The 18,443-nt window shown below is 40.1% G+C and overlaps 1 protein-coding gene across 12 annotated transcripts in view; it reads right to left on the bottom strand.

Annotated features, from left to right (window-relative positions):
• The window catches only part of robo2 (roundabout, axon guidance receptor, homolog 2 (Drosophila)), a 489,160-nt gene that overhangs the window by 204,567 nt on the left and 266,150 nt on the right, over positions 1-18,443 (bottom strand). For all 12 annotated transcript variants that reach the window (XM_051129111.1, XM_051129121.1, XM_051129117.1 and 9 more), the window contains one exon: positions 9,340-9,666. In XM_051129111.1, the coding sequence (XP_050985068.1) occupies positions 9,340-9,666 (327 nt within the window). The remainder of the gene's footprint in view (positions 1-9,339; positions 9,667-18,443) is intronic.

Below are 18,443 nucleotides of genomic sequence, written 5' to 3'. Positions count from 1 at the left end.
GGTCACAACAGCATTGCGCGCACTATTAGTCCTGCACCAGAGTTTGAGAAAAGCATGCTAAAGCTGGTACAATCTAAATGCCAGTTTCAAAGACGACGGACATCTTCAGGCAGCCAGCTTGATTGAGTTGTGTTGTAGGTGACCAGAGTGCAAGGTTCAAAAACACATCATCCATCAGAGCGACGGGAAGCGTTCTCTGATGATGACACTCCACCGAAACAGGGCTGCGGTTTGTACAGGGTGTGTGTGTGTGTTCATGCGCGAGAGTTTGCACCATCAGCACTCAGCACTGGCACTTTTTTTTTCTTCGAGAAAATAACAGATTGTTCGCTTCAACAGAGAGCTGAATCAATTTCCTCTGTCCTCAGTTAAGGGCGGAGCTGAATTTGCGCTCACACACGCATATGATGGATTACAGGCCTTGGTGGAGGTCCCAGGAGGCTTTGCTTCAGGGGTTACGGGTAGACAGCAGTGGCGCATTCGCAGGGTGAGGGGTATCTGCTTTGCGTAGAGAGTCGAAAGTTAAGGAATTACGATGGAGGGGTCTGACGGGTCTTTAAGGGTCATCGGATTCAATCCCCTGCAGAAGACTGTCAGAATAAAGAGAATCAACTCTGGTTAGATGTTTTTGTTCTACCTGACGAGGAACCGCAGAGGAACCTGCGGCAGGCGAGTATCTGGCACAGTACAGGGACGCAAACATGGTTTGGGAATACAGATTGAAGTCAATAGTCTGGACTTTTATTGGATTTAAATGACCATTCGGAATGATTCGCCATAGCTTCTGGCTCTTTTTGATGGCGGGCAATCATGTAATGGAGTTTTAAGTAGTTTAGGGTCATACAGACCACACTGAATCAATGTAACACACATACACACACACATACACAGAGATTAGCAGAGCTGCATGTATAAAAACACGCCAGTGGTTAGGAAGAGAAAACAAGATGACAGATAAACACATCCTCATACCAACAAAAAGCAAATGACAGTGCTTGGACTGTGAGAAAACAATCTGTTTTGTATTTTTATATCTCTGCTGTGCCATTCAGATCAAGTATAGGATCTGACTGGATACAGACACAACAAACTGAACAAAGCAGAAACATTTGTTTACTCAAAAAAAGAAAAGACGTTAAATCCTTTCTGCTAATCCACAATGACCATCTGATCATAATGTACTCTGTTTTACGTAAATCCATTCAGCTGTACCTCTCTGAAAGCCACTGAGAGCAACTGTGCAGATTTCTGGCTTATTCTAATGTAATTTATTTATTTAATTATTTTTTGTTAAAACAGGGTAAAAGAAAAGAAAAGAAAAGAAAAGAATAATAATAATAATATTAAAAAAATAAATAAATAAAATAACAATAGTCAAATCCAAAATACCACATTTGACCCATTTTGGGAAAAAAAAAAAAAAAAAAAAAAAAAAATCGCTTAAAAAAAACACCAATGAATGAATGAATGAATGAATGAATAATAATAATAATAATAATAATAAATAAATAAATAAATACTGGCTAATTAAAAATACTGGCTAAATATAAAAAATATTTTTTTTAAAAAAAAGAAAGCTTCTTTTTTTAAAGCAGGGGAATAAAATAAAAAATAAAAAAATAAAATAAAATAAAATAAAATAAAATAAAATAAATAGTCAAATCAAAAATACCATTCTTGACCTATTTTCAGTTTGGAACAAAAAATAAATAAATTATCACCAAAATGAATGAATGAATGAATACTGGCTTATTCTAATATATATTTTTCAAAAATGATTTTTAAAAAAATAGATTTAAATAATAAAGTAGTCAAATCCAAAATACCATTTTGAATTTGAAAAAAAAAAGAAAAAAAAAAAATCAAAAAAAAATAAAATAAAATAAAATAAAATAAAATAAAATAAAATAACAGTCAAATCTAAAATACCATTCCTGACCTGAAAATACAATAAAAATACTAAAAGTCACCAAAAAAATATACACTTATATAACTACACAGTTATATAATCATTATGTCAACAACGTCAGATAAATATTTACATCCTACTGAGTAGTTGTGCTTCTCACTTTTGTTATAACTCAAAACCGGTCAGAGATCCGGCCTGGCTGGTCATGAACATGCTCCAACATAACACTGAATAAAGCTGTAGCTCGGATCCATTTTCAGGTCATTTGCCAACCCTTGTTCTTTCCCCCATAATTTTTCCACTGTCCTGTCAAAAATTGAGGCAAAATCCCATAAAATAAAATGTAAAAACTTTATCACTCACAAGGGGACAAGAGTGAGCTAACAAAAGTCTGTAAGAAAGAGAGAAAAAGATAGATTGAGAAAGGTCAGTGTGTGCGTGAATATACCGTGTGTGTGTGTGTGTGTGTGTGTGTATTTCTAAGGTTCCATGGGACCGATGATTTATCTCCTTTCCAGAGGGCTTCCTCCACATATACATGCAATGAAGAATCGTTTAATATCATCTGCCCAGCTGACCGATTAGTCTCGCACACACTTAGATGTGACCATAAGATATGCTTCCGAATCTGCATGGCTCCATCTCACCGCAGCCGGCGTGTACGTGTGTGTAACGCAACATGCTGCTGATAAGGAGGTTGGTCTTTATGGTGTGGGCGCTGACTCCAGCACTGTAGATATACAACGCTGACACATTCAATCAGGGATTTTATTTCTTTCTCCTTTATCACAGACTAGAGATCCGTTCTTCTTCCACCTCTCCGCCGGCACCTCACCCTCCCTCCCTCTTATCAGAAACCAACATTCCCTGTGGGCCGCGGATGCATCCTGACATCCATCTGCTTTCAACTTAATCACCAACCCCTAGAACCTGCAGAATCCGGATTCAGGGATAACTCGCACGTGGGTCAGAGGACCCAGACAGACACTGACATTTACAATCAGGCGGATGAGGTGAGTGTGTGTTTGATTAATTCACTCACACACGCTCACTTGTCCACCGGATGAGATGTTAAAAGTCAGATGGGCGTTTGTAGTCTAGATGTTAGGAATGGGTGGTGTGATGGCATACACCACACTACAGCAAAACTGTGCCAACCTGTGGAAATTTTGCTATACTGTTTGTGGGAAGGGCAGTTTTATGTTATTTACATGCGACTAAAAAAAATAATGATGAGAAAATATAGAGTGTAACATGGTAGATATATATATTTTTTAAAGCAGGGGAAAATAAAAAAAATACCAATCTTGAGTTTGGAAAAAACACCAAAAATATAACTACTATTCTATTCTATAATAAAAAAATAAAACAAGATAAAAGTATAATAATATAATATAATATAATATAATATAATATAATATAATATAATATAATATAATATCAATCTTGACCTATTTCCAGTTTGGAAAAAACACCAAAAATATTACTGGCCAATTCTGTTCTATTCTATTCTATTCTATTCTAAAATAAAATACCAATCTGTACCTATTTTCATTTGGAAAAAAAAATGGCAAAAAAATATAACTACTGGCCTTTTCTATTCTGTTCTGTTCTGTTCTGTTCTATTCTGTTCTATTCTATAATAAAATAAAATAAAATAAAATAAAATAAAATAAAATGACAGATTTGTATATTGCAACTTTATGACTCTTAAAGTCTGACTTTAAAGTAGTAAAGCTATAACAAAAATGATTATTAAATATTACAATTATTTTGCTAATTATTTTATAGCATAAATAATTTATTAATTATATCATATATTATTATTATTATTATTATTATTAATAATAATTACTTTATAGTATAATTAATTATATTATTTTATAATCATTAAAATATCTGTTTCCTTATTATATATATAATAAACTAATCATAAACTTTCGAATGGTATTGTTACCACAATCTAAAATTACTCATTATATATATATATATATATATATATATATATATACAATATATTGTTCATGCCATCCACTCCTTCCAGCTGTGTCCAATTATTTCCATCCTTTTTATTAGATTTTACCGATGCCGGACACACAGTCAAACAGCTTGAGATGCATCAGAAAAGCTTAACACAAGAAAGCACCATTTTCCCACTAATTACTTCATCTTACCACTTCCAAATGCTGCCTAACGATACTCTTAATTGCTGAAGTGCCACGCTGAAGCGTATCAAAAGAACCTTTTCAAACACGCCAGCCAATCCCAGGCTGGTGGCCTTTTAACAAACCGGCAACGACATCTGTTTCACCCTTCCCCTAATTTGCATACTTTTTAAAGGTTACAAGTGAACGAAACAGCACTTTTTGTCGCCAAAACCCAAAGTACATGCACACTTTCACATAGTTATTAGTGCAGACCATTAGCAGACACAAACACGCACACATTCACACCTTATACGCTTAATTAATGCCCCCGTGTTCAACAAGCTTGTTGCCCTCGGATTTATAATACACACACCTCTCCACCTGAGAAGAGATGGGGGGGCTAATTAACATTTTCCTGGATGACTGTGCGCCCCAGGTGTGTAGCTTGTCACATAGCGCCCGTACACAAGCTACAACCAAAGATTTCGCCACTTTGGCAAATTTATTCAAAGCAGGGCTTGCCTCAGTCTGACATAGTCTTCACAATGATTTATGAACCTGCTCATTGACCCAGTTTATCCCGAGAAGGGAAAGAGAAAGACCATGAGAGGGAAACAGAAAGAGCGAGTGGGAGAGAGACATAAAGACACAGAGAAAGGAAAAATAGCAACAAAAGAACAAAATATCTTTCCCAGAAGCAAGGAGCACCACAGGGTGCGGCCTAGACCGAAATGTATCCATCATATATATCATAGAGAAACAGGGTAAGAGTGTATAAAAGCTTTCTGAGATAAGTAAAAACTGAAGTCAGATTAAGACATCTTTGTTAGCCTAGTTGCTATTTTTATAAAGACTTCCATGGCTTAATATAACGTAAATGATGTCTCTTACTGAAATGGTTGCTATTTTTACCGCAACACAACTCGGAATAAGCAACTCGGAAAATAAAATGCTGATACGATGCCACATTTTGTGGCTTTTGTTTGTAATTTTCTATCGAAGGGCGACAAGAGAAGCGAGAGTCTTCACTCCTTTCTTAGTGATAAGAAGAGGAAAAATGAATGTGAAGATGCCTGTGGACAAATAAAACTTATTAAAGACCTGCGTCTTTGTTCTCTCCACTTTAGCCCTGATGTCTTTGAGGCTTTTAGTAGACGACAGCTACTGAAAGAGCTTACAAATGGCAGAAACAAGAAACGCTAGATTCCATCCTGGCAGGATGTAAACATGCTGATCGTCATAACGCTTAAGGAGTTTCTTAGCACAAATTTAACATGATATCGATTGTATGATATTTGGTTTAAGCCCTGATAGCACACGTACATCACAGAGATGTCTATTTGACATTGCATTTACATCTGCAAGACGCATTTTATAGAGTGTTTGCTCATCTGCAATACGTCTATTGGACGTTTTCTATCAGATGTCAAATAGACGTTTATTAGATGTCTTTAAGGTGTTTATAATTTAGAATGTATGTAAAACTGACATCTTACAGATGTCTGTCAGAGGTTTGTACGCAGCAGATGCTTTCCAGATCAAGTGATCTTTAACAGACATCTTGCAGACGTACATGTGCTATCTAGGAGCCTACCCTGATAGCGCATATACATCTCGGAGATGTCTATTTGACATCTGCATTTACATCTGCAAGACGTATTTTTTTAGAGTGTTTGCTCATCTGCAATGCGTCTATTGGATGTTTCCTATCAGATGCCAAATAGACGTCTATTAGATGTCTTAAGGATGTTTATAATTTAGAATGTATGTAAAACTGACATCTTACAGACATCTGTCAGATGTTTGTACGCAGCAGATGCTTACCAGATCAAGTGATCTTTAACACACATCTTGCAGACGTACGTGTGCTATCTGGGAGCCTACATTTAGCTACATCCATCGTAACCTGTAAACTCTTTCAGTAGCTGTGGTCATCGCATCAATATTTAATTTTCCAAATTGTGTATGCCGAGTTGTGTTGCGGTAAAAATAACAACAGGTAGCGCCAGTAGCTGAGTACAACCATTTTACATAATCGAAATAATGATGCCCCCCATAGTCCAAAAATATGTTTAAAACAATGGGTTCTTTCATGGGTTTTCTACTACATATTTCAGAGACATAATTTACGTTATATTAAGTCATACAATTCTTAATACCAGGGGTTCCCTTTAATGTTGAAAAGACCCAGCTTAACAGACAAAACAAAGCCATTCATACAGGAAGCTGAAAATTTCAAGCACGTGTGCATCACCAACAAAGTATGTGCCTTTAGGCTACAGTAGATGTATGCGAATTGGGATTCAGCCAATCACTCCCTGTGGCCTGTCAGCACCTTTTCCACTCTTTTCTTCTTCGGCTTTAATTAAGACCCTATAAATGACAGAAAAGGGATTCGTTTATATTGAGGTAAGTGGAAAGACATGTTCGGTAAATTTAAATGAAAAAAGGCTGTTTGAAACTCACAAAACCCCACAGAAATAAGTTTATGTTAAACAAAGTATTGTGTTGAAACAGATGAGCGCCTTGCATTATCATAACGACAAAATTAACCCTTTCGCACCTCCGCTTTAAACTCTCTAGGACACAAACGTCTGTAACAAGATCTGTGTATCTTCTTTGTGGCATTACTAATGGTCAATTGTTAAAGACTAGCGTTTGAGATAATCCTGCTTCAGCAGACACCTCCTTGCAATCTGCCTCGTTATTAATAATGCAGCGAGCTCCTTTCACAGGCCTCTCTTTGCTTCCTGCAGCCCAGCTTGGGGTCTCTCTGATCGGGCAGCTCCAGTGGTCCACGGCGAACGCCTGCCTGCAATCTGTTTCAACAGAGCCATTCACTCTGCTCGCGGGAGTGCGGACTGACCCCATACGAGAAGGAGGGAGAGAGACAGAACCATATATCGCAACAGGAGACGACTTGTGACGCGGAGATGAAAAAGTACTGGGCTTGTAACCCTTAAAACGAACGTCGCAAAACAGTCTGGAACATTCGGCACATTTTTCAGTTTGTCACTGAAGGCCAGCTGTTTGTTTTGGAGGTGAACGTTTTATACGTATGCGAGTCTGGGAGTATTTCATATAGATCAGATATACACAGCTGGCTATAAAATCAACATTTACTTCTTGAGAAAACAGCGCCGCTTCAGAATATTTCTACGATGTGACAGATGAAACATATTTTGCTTGGAGCGATACATGAGCTGTATCGGTTTAGATTGGCTTCACTTCTGTGATCACTCACCAGTAAAGAGAAGTTTTATGAGTGGAAATTGGGTAACGTAACACAGCTGAGGGGTCTCGTCTAAGTACAGTTCTTGCTCTTTCCTGCTGTAGGTTTGGTATCCACTGTCCCGCTAACCTTACGACCCCTCACCTCTCACCTGAAAGTCATAAAACATCCTACAGCTCATTTAAACTCTTCTAGTCAGCTCAGACTGTGTCTAAACCTGAAAAAATGCTGCCTTTGCAGCCTGTATACGGAGGTAGGAAACGTTTGAATCGACATTTAACTACAAAATATTTGCTTGGTCATGTCAACGTTATAGTGTCTTGGAAACCCTACAAGTGTCTTGTTTCCTTACGAGTTACCTTCATTCACAAAACAGTGCCCTTTTAGATTAGGTTTCAGACACAGCATCTGATTTAGCGCCATGCTGGAAACATAGAGCGCTAGCGAGAACAGAGAGGGGGAAGTGAAGGAGAGAGATACAAGAGCTAGCAGAAGAAAAAAAAGGAATAATCGGGACTTCATCAATTTTTCATGAATTTTCATTTAGGCGAGGAGACCCCTCTTAGTGCGATCGATAGATCAAGCTGCTGTCACACAGTTAGCACCTGGGGGCCGCCACCACCGCCTCGGAAGAGCTGAGAGGATCAGAGGAAACACACACCCCCTGCCAGCTACACGAATGAAAACAACACACACAGAAACTGCTTTTATACCCTTCTATATATACCCTATAATCCAAAACGCAGTTGCGTATCATCAGTTACATTACTGAAAAGCTTCCCGCAATTGGTAGCTCGAAAGTAAAACTACATGCAAACGCAAACATCATCTCCACATTTCTATCCTTTAACCCAAATCACTGTCCTGTATCATCAATTACAGGTTAAAAATAGAAAATGCAGCAGTATTCAAAATTTACTGGCTCTTGAAACCTTCCCACAATCCCTTCATCTAGAGTTACCCTTTCCAACAGCTAAACACACACACACCCTCTCATTACTGCACGGGGTCTTGGCGGCAGCACACAGAGCCAATTTAGTTATCCATTCATTCAATATTTATCATCATATCCTTATTTCATGATGGATCGCTCCTATTTTCATAACAATGCATAAGAGAGGCCGCAGTATTGATCAGCTTGGGGTTGAAACAGACTTCAAGATAGCAACTCACTTAGACTTCAGGTCTAGACTACAAACCCGGCGGAGCAAGACCAATACTCCTTAATCTCTAATGACTTTTGCTTTGGCATATCTGCGAAGCTAGTGTAGCTAGCTTTTATGCCTTTAGATGCTAAAATGTATTCACTAACCACAAAGATCGCAAACTCCCAAGACAATAGGCACAAGGTCTGCCTAGCAAAGAGTTTCTGGGCTACAACAATCCATTAATCAGCAAAAATGGCCTATCGTTAAAATAGCATACTCATTGGTTAGAAGAAAAGCAAATGAGGACAGGGTTGCTGTCACTCATAATGGTCTCTGATTAGCTTTGGGATTTGATCCCAAGGGATATGCTCTCTCTGAAAATGCAAGTCAACCCAGGAGAGACCTATCTTCAAAGCAGAAGCCATCTACAGGTTGTCAGTAAGCCCCCGTTCCAGATTTTCTACCTTCCTGTGTAGAATCTACACCCTCCCTTCCACACCTAGCATGCTCTATCATCTGAGTCTGTCACTCTGCATTTACTTGCAATGCCCTATCATTTCCATTTTCCAGTCTACATGTCTGGAAGGTTGTACCGAAACCGTTGTACTAATACATCTAAGACTTGCTAAAATATATTTTGCAGTTGGCTAATTAAAGTCAGAAGCCAACTGCAAAGTGGTTCCACTGATTGTTTGGAACTAGAGAAATCAAGGCTTTTCCAAAATCCATCAGATGCGATGCAAAATCTGCCAATATCAAATTCTGTGCGGCAAATGTTGTGGGATTCTAAAAGCAGAATCTAATTGCAGTTGCATTACTCCAGTCCACAGAGTTCATGGAAAAAACAAGTACTCCAACACTGCTTGTTACTCAAGACAGTAATTAAAGAAATCGCATACTTACATGCTACTTCCAGCGAGGCGTTTCGACTGACTGCTTCCCCCAAGTAGTTGCGTGCCACACAAACGTACGCCCCCTCATCAGGTTTGCTTCGACGGCCGTGTACGATACGCAGGAAGAAGAGCGAGCCACTGGGAAGGAGCATGCGGTGGGATCGAGGGTCGTCTTTATCGGTTTCAACTCGTTCTCCATCTTTGTACCACTCTACGGTAGGGGTGGGCCGCCCCTCCGCCTTGCAGTTTAGGGTGGCTGGCTCGCCCTTGGATACAATCAGATCGGAGGGGTGTTCTACGATCCGAGGTGGAGAATCTTCCTGCCGTAGACGGGATCCTGGGGAAATGAAGGAAGAGGAAAAATTGTAATGTTTAACCTTACTTACATTTATGTTTAACATGATGTAGCTTCTACAAAACTGCAACAAGCCAATTAGCATTAGTCTTAGCCAGGGGTGTACAATCCTGTTCAACCTGTCAGGAAGCTACTAGTCATGCTGGAAACCTTGATTAGGTTCAAGTGCGTTTAATTGGGGTTGGAGCTAAACTCTTCCGGACTGTGGTCCTCCAGGAGCAGGACTCGACACCTCTGGTCTTGGCAATCACAATCTAACATTTTCTTTAAGCCAGAAAAACTGTTGGGAAACTTTTAATAAACACTCCCTTAAAACAATCCTTTATCTCTACTGCCAGTTGTTCACCAAGCATACAAAAGCAATGTTTCTAAGCCAAGAAAAGCCATGTCAAAAACACAACCCAGCTCTCTGATCCAGCCCACTAATTTAGGGTGCCACATAGTGAGCTGGCAAGCCATTGGGGACTTGCCCTCAGTGACAGAGAGGTTCAGGGGTTTAGACTCACACTGTGTTAAAATGCTAATCCCCTGAACGTTTCCCTGCATGGCCCTGCATTTGGTATGGATAACGCTAGCAGCCCACGCTAGGAGTCTGGCCCTTATGATAATAGATTGTGGAAAGAGCAGTGTGAGCCTTAACCCTAGAGATAAGGAGCCAGAGGCCACCCTGCATTTACATCACTAAGGCACGGGCCAAAGCAGGACAAAAGCGGCTCCTGATCCCCCCAAAACCTGGCCAAAAAGAGATGCTAAGCCCGAGCCGCCAGCGCTGCCATCAGATGAATGCTGTAAGCTTTACACGCTTCAATAGCACATGGCTAGCTTGGAAACACCCTTGAGATTGTAAATGCTGATTTTCGACTTCTTTCAGGGATTTGAATCGCTTAACACTAGGAGTGACTGCAAATGGGATATGCAAAAGGGATATGATTTTAGCATGAGATTGTTCAATATAAGAAATGTGTCATGCATCTAATGACCAAGTTTTAAAAAAGAGCATCATGCATGATTACTAACAAAACCAAGAAGGTACATCTACAAATGAAGCACAATTGTTAACATTAAAACATTGTTCATTAGCTTTTTCTAAGCACCGCTAGTGGCTAAACCTCCCGAGAGAGTAGCATGCTAGCATGATCAGCACATAGCTCTGTGCAGCTTTGTTTGTTTAGCACTGCTAAAACAGCTGCTCGCTAGCCGTTTGTTCAACATAAACCTCTGCAGAGTGCAGGACGGACCTCCTACGTTATGAGAGCCCCAGCAGCTAGCTTGAGCTGAAGGTGGCCTTGTCCTCTCTCGGGATGGCAGGTGTGCAGTGCTGATGTACAAGAGTTCACTGCGGTGCTAAACTCTTTCGGTTGCTGACGTATGAAACTGCAGTAAAAATTTGTTTAGGGTGTTTAGGATCACTGCTAAATGCTAGATCCACGCTGCATAGCAGAGACGCAAACTTGTTTGTTACTACAGAACTATGTTTTGCTGAGTCTAGCATGTGTTGGTGTGCTCTAAAGGTTCATTCTCTTCCGCAGTGCAGTACGGGGTCTATTTAAGGGAGCAAGGACTCCCACTTCACCTAATTTGTGCTAATTCCTGCCATTTCCCTCTCATTGATTAGTGATCATTCCAGCTATCTGCTGTCTAAGTGAGGCCACACACAGGACCCAAAGCAGACTTGGGGGTCACACAAGGGACTAGCTACTGACAGGACTAGATCTTATCCTGTACCCTCCAGGTTTCATGTTTAAGCTGTGCTGCATACTATGAAACTGAGCTCTGCTGAAGTTTGCAGATACACTGATTTTGCTCTCTCTCACTGCCTCTCGCATTTCTCCTTCTCCCTTTCTCTTGGCAGTCTGCATCCTTCAAAACCTGAGGTGTCAAACTTATTTAAGGTTGGGGCACGTACTTTGACCTGATGCAACCTTGGTGTATCCATGCTCTAATAAAATCCAGAATCAATTAATACACATAACAATTTATGTTTACGTCCCGATTTCAGCAATCAGAATCAAGTTTGATGTTGTGACTAAATGAACAAACCACTAATTAACATTATGACATTGATAAACGGGGTGAGCCGAGATAAGAGGATGATGGGGCGACGATGTCGGCCAAGAACGCACATATACACACATATATTAACTGCTATCTCACTGGAGCATCTGTTTAGCTTCTAATCGACAGCCACTGGCAGAGACTTTTACATGACTGAGGTGAATATGCTTGCACTTGCCATGCGATTCGATTTTTATTAGTCTAATTTCTTTTAATCCAATTTGTATTCCAATCTGCAACCTCTAATCGTCTGAACCTTGAGGCGCCATCTGCTCGCTGTAGTTTTTTCTTTCGTCTTTTTATCCAGGGAGAAATTTTGCTCAGCAGATGCTTCTAAAATTGTGCTTTTCCCTGTTAAGTGAGGAACAGAAGGAAATATGAAAACAGATAGAGGATAAAGCGATAAAAAGGAATACTATTCTCGTCATAGCATATATGGAGCCCATTCTTTTTCTTGACTAACTAGTATTGAGCAAGAAATGCTGTTTTTTGACCTCTGTAGATATACACAGGCAAACCTTGCTGTTTTCCACTCTTGAAATTGTAAAACCTGTTTTTATAGTGACCGCTATAACAGGGTCAATCATACAGGCAGACACACACACACTCCATTACCCCTAACGCACTTGTGGATGTAGCACATGAAAATGAAAAAGTAATTTTTTCTATATTTTCTCCCATCAGCAGACTAAGCCACTGGCAAAGTCAATTTATTTCCTTCCCACTCTCTGTCTCTTTGTTTCCCTCTCTCTCTCTCTTCCTGCTGCCCTCTCTTAATGCGATCATTGCTTGTTGTACAATCAAGTGCTCTTGGCCGCCTGGGAGAGTGCTCTTTACTATGTCTCTGAGCGCACACCATTCAAAGAACCATTTCCTCTTTCCTTGGACCCCCCAGCCAGCCCACACACACACAAGGGCATATATGCATATGCACGCACATTTGGGCTGGGGAACGTACGCATGATGCGTGGAAAACCATGAGAGAAACTGCCCACAATCCAGTTAAGTTTGATTCATGCATTCATAATCATTCTTGATACAAAATGTAATGCACTGATGCAATTTATATACATACATTTTGCAGAAAGTATATTTTAGTGGCAAAAAAGAAAAATGGAAATTGTATCATCTGCCCCCAAGTTTCCTAAAGCCTGTGTTCCTCTTCTCCTCCTCGCCATATGCAGCCTAGAGAATCAGTCGAGGAGGAGGATGTGCTTTCTATGGATGAGAAAGCCTAGAGGGGGTGAACTGTCATGTTAGTCATTGTTTACAGGCTGGTTAAGAACAATAGCTCACTTGCAGAACCTCCCTCTTGTCTCCTGCATGGGGAGAGGACTAATTTTATCCTTGTACGTATCTTGCCACCACTTAATGGATGGTGGAGCACAGAAATAGTAGTTTGAATCATAGCATAGCAGTCATTGCATCTCCTCACCCACAAATAGGACCTCTTTAATCTCATACTGTTTCTTGGAAGCACCAACGAGAACAAATGGAGGCTATCACAACTCTCCTGTGATCTAAGAAGTCTCAAACAACTAACCCAAGAGTTTCATAAAAGATCTCTGTGTTCAAATCAGTTACCAAATTATCCAAGCTTCTCTACATAAATATAGCTCTACATTTCTATTTTCCCCCAAGAGTTTTTAGGAGAAATGAGTCGAGGTTGATACTTCAAAGAAACATAACTGAGAACCAATAAAACCTCTGAGCAATAAAATGTTCTTCTGTGCACAGATGACCACGTATGCCAACTCCACCGCTCTTCTATTAGCTCTGCCACGCATTTATTCATGTGCAAAGCAGAAGGCTTGGGAGCTTTGATGATCTTCTTCGTAATTATTTTTATTGGTTCCCCTGAGATTCATCAGCCCACCGTCCAAATCAATAGCCAGAGCTGCTACCCACCCAGTGCAGCAAGGCCAGAAAGCCCCCAGAGGATGCATCACTTATTATGTGTGTGTGTGTGTGTGTGTGTGTGTGGAGCTGTGATCAGAGGTTACTACGGGCAACGTCCCAAAGGTGTTCTAATTGCACTGTTCCATTGGCAATAAATAAAAGGCGAGGAAAGAGGTCACCGTTTGACGAATGGTTATCTCCGGATTTTGATGCGGATTAACGTTAATTGAATTAGTATGCGCCTGAAGGAACGTCACAGTAGAAAATCATTTATGGTTCGCCGAGCATACATACGAGAAAATGCTTTCCTTGTTTTTTATTTATTATATTTTAAGTAGCAGAAAAGAAAGTTGAGACTGAAAGAATGGGGTCAAAATGGCAGCGACTGCTTTCAAATCTACCTGTCTACCTATCTATCTATCTATCTATCTATCTGTCCGTCTGTCTGCCCATCTGTCTGTCTGTCTGTCCAACTATCCATCAATCCATCATATATCCATCCATCCATCCATCCATCCATCCATCCATCCATCCATCCATCCATCCTCCGTCTGTCTGTCCATTCATCCATCCATCCATCATATATCCATCCATCTATCATATATCATCCATCCATCCATCCATCCATCTATCCGTCTGTCTGTCCATCCATCCATCATATATCCATCCATCCTATATGCATCTATCTATCTATCTATCTATCTATCTGTCTGTCTGTCCGTCCATCAATCCATCATATATCCATCCATCCATCCATCCATCCATCCATCTATCTATCTGTCTATCTATCTATCTATCTATCTATCTGTCTGTCTGTCTGTCCGTCTATCTGTCCGTCCGTCCGTCCGTCCGTCCGTCCGTCCATCCATCATATATCCATCCATCCATTTATCCAATATTCATCCATCCATCATATATCATCCATCCATCCATCCATCCATAATACATGCATCTATCTATCTATCTATCTATCTATCTATCTATCTATCTATCTGTCTGTCTGTCTGTCTGTCCATCCATCCATCATATATCCATCATATATGCATCCATCCATTCATCCAGTATTCATCCATCCATCATCCATATCCATCCATCCATCCATCCATCCATCCATCCATCCATCCATCATACATGCATCTATCTATCTATCTATCTATCTATCTATCTGTCTGTCTGTCTGTCTGTCCATCCATCCATCATATATCCATCATATATGCATCCATCCATTCATCCAGTATTCATCCATCCATCATATATCATCCATCCATCCATCCATCCATCCATCCATCCATCCATCCATCATACATGCATCTATCTATCTATCTATCTATCTATCTATCTGTCTGTCTGTCTGTCTGTCCATCCATCCATCATATATCCATCATATATGCATCCATCCATTCATCCAATATTCATCCATCCATCTATCATATATCATCCATCCATCCATCATCCATGCATCTATCTATCTATCTATCTATCTATCTATCTATCTATCTATCTATCTATCTATCTATCTATCGGTCCATCCATCCATCAATCCATCAAATATGCATCCATCCATCCATCCATCTATCTATCTATCTATCTTCACATCCTTGCATATGGCTTATTTTGACAAACTTGCAATATCTATATAATAAGTGACATTAACTTCATTGAATTTAAATTAATTTTGATTCTATTTCCTTACATTTAAATCCAAACTGTAGTTCTGCATCCCGTTTGCTGCCTCAACAACCCTGTTTCAAACCACATCCCTGTTCTAGTCTTGTCAAACCTTGTGGGAAACAAAGTGAATTTGTTCGGAAAACTTAGAAAACACAAACAAACATGAAAAACAGAATTGCTGGCAGGGTTTGAGTTTTATGGAGGCCCTTTAACCCTGATTCAGGTTATGCTTCAATTCCAGGCACTGGAAGTTCTCTCTCTCTGAGATGAATATCTTCACTCGGGCTAGTCTGACAGCGACTCGTTCATCATGTCATCAGTGGAAAATATAAAAATGTCTGTGGGGAAACAGGGATGATGTTACTGGATGCTTTCAGACATAGTTCTGAATACTCACGGCACAACCTCGCACGGACAGGCACGCCCTTGAAGATTCATCATGTCGCCACCCTGTCACCCTACACACACACACAACTCCTGCCCTTAGGCATCCCACAGAGGTCTGGACGCACAATAACTTTGCCCAGTAAGTTTTAAAAAACCTATCTCAGATGAAACTGCATAACAAACCCTGGTAAACCTGAGCAGTGCGCTATCTGACCTTTCTCCATCTGCGCAGACATACACGTGGAAAGCAAACACGAGTGAGCCTGATAATTCCAGGAAGCCTATATTCCTCTTCAGAAAAAAAGAAATGTTTCCAGATATTGCCTTCCTATGTATCTCGCTTTCTTTTACACACACTCTTCCCCTGCAGTGAGTTATTGACTTTGTATCAGTGTACGCTTCTCGAGTCCGCTCCTGCGGTGAGATATAAATAGACACAACTGGAGGAATGAGAATTTAATAATCAAAGATAATGGCTTTGTACATATTTATACTTCAGTGGCTTTTACTTCCTGTCAAGTTGTCTCCTTCATTCTCAAATCTTTCCCCGCACCTCTCCTCACAGGATACGAGTTCTCTTTCCCTCCATCTCCGTCTGCCGTTTTCTATCAGCAGTCGTCCCTCTATCGCTCTCTCCCATCAGGAAATGACCTGTCAGGGCCTTGAGAGAAAAAGGGAAGGCATGGAAGACAGAATTCCATGTGCAGAGAAGGGCAGCAACCCTCATCAACACATTCACCAGTGCCTCAAACCGTTCCTTTTCATTCTTTCACTCCCTCCTTTCTTCTGCATTCACATCAACTTTCTTTTTTCTCTCAGGTTGATGAATGGATGAAAGGATTCTAAGGTCTGGCCCTTATGAAGGGCCGGGTGTGATGTTTTCAGGGATGTTAGGCCTACTCTTTGCAAATTAATGGCGTTTCAACAATTCAATTAGGTGCAGTTTGTTGGATTTCACAATTGTCTAGGGCAAGTTGTAGTTTAATACTTTTAATAAGCTTTAAACAAAGCCTCGTCAACTAGCCATAGTAAACATCACTAACAATAACAAGGAAATGAAATGTGTGCAGATGATTCTCTACTAATAGCAAAACAATTTTTTTTCTTTGTTTTCCACACTAGTTGAAAGCCCTTGTTGTCACACACTTTTTGTACATATTTATTCAACATCTATTTAACATGCTAGGATTGTCTTGTAAAATAATGTGGGTCAGGTCAGCATGGACATTTTGAAATGGGCTCCCGCAGGTGTGAGTTTGTTTGACTTTTTGAAAATATTGTGGTGCCAGGTCTTTTATAACAGCATGTGTGTGCTAACATCAGAGCTATGTAGGGCTTTGTGTGTGTGCTTATGCACCCACACCCTAATAAACACACACACACACAGGTGTTCTGTGGCAAACCTCGCTCATTCTTTGCGTCCTGGTGACGGCTGGTCTTTGAACGGCTCTGAACAGCAGTGACGGCTTTGTGGCGTGACATAAAAAGCATACAGTAATGTCTTTACCTTCCGACCTCACAGTTCATGGTCCAAAGTCAACAGAGCGGAAAATAAACAAACCCTATATGTTTTTGAAGAGAATGAAAGAACAAACTCCTTTAGGTGGCCACATTAGTCACCAGACTACCACATTAGGAGGCAGTTTTATTGCAGAAGATGTGGGCGGCCGCTGCTAAACACATGGGCATGTCACTGACTTGGCTGCAGTCTTTGCCCGCAGGCCCCAGCTGAATTGAGGTATAGACTGGAGGTATAGTGAAAGATACAGTGTGCCTGGAATGCAAGTTAATGAAATGCCTGAGCCCTTGGATCAGCCCCTCTTTCTTAGTAAGCCAAAGCAGCTCAGGTGAGATTTATAAGTCTCATTTCATAGAAGGCTTAATCTGAACAACTCAGAGGGTACAAAGATGAGCTTTTAAGTTTAAATCAGTTCTGTAGGGGTCTGCTCTACACGATAAGAACCTTATATTTATGGTAAAGACAAGAACAAGAAGCCAATAATAGGAAGTACTGCATATATGGACATATTCAGGGAATTCAAGTAGATTCAGCCGATGACTCAATGTGTTATCAACCAGGTCGGATTCATGATGGATGCACTGCCTTATCGAATTCACCTAAGCTATGTATACGAAAGGTCATCAACAGACTCAGGTAACCAACAAAAGTCATGCCTGAGCTTCACATGGACTTTGCCCAAGAAACCAAGCACGGATCTCAAGAGTTGTTTGCTGACAGAAAACATTTATGCAGCTGTGCTGAAGAGCCACTGTCTGATATCATTACCTGGGAAATTTCTCTACAAATAACACCACGACGATTAATATACAACTTTAGTTAAGCTATAAGTTGAAACCTTGAATCTAAACCTACAATCCTGCTTTGAAAACTGATAGTATCTTAGTGTAACTACAAGTAAACGAGTGTATCTACAAGTAACTGAACTGAAACTGAAATTTAAACACAAAATAGAATTGAAACACAATTTAATGTACAAGTACAAGTTGGAATGTAAATCCAAAATCCTGAATCACAACCTGAATCTAGAAAGTCAAACCAGTTTCTGAACTTCAGTAAATCTCAGCTTTCAACTGTGAATCTAAATCTGACGGAAGCGAAACCGACAATTCAGATTCACTGAATTTAAATGTAAACCTACAAACCAGACTGTTAAGTGGACTTAACTTCAGAAGTGTTGTACAACAACTCAAATCACAATCTACCAATATCCAAATTTAGTTCAACT

Source organism: Labeo rohita, chromosome 15 (assembly GCF_022985175.1).
Source record: "Labeo rohita strain BAU-BD-2019 chromosome 15, IGBB_LRoh.1.0, whole genome shotgun sequence".
In the NCBI taxonomy this organism is placed as follows: domain Eukaryota; kingdom Metazoa; phylum Chordata; class Actinopteri; order Cypriniformes; family Cyprinidae; genus Labeo; species Labeo rohita.
The sequence above is the reverse complement of the archived record's forward strand: the minus strand, read 5'-3'. Positions and strand labels throughout refer to the sequence as shown.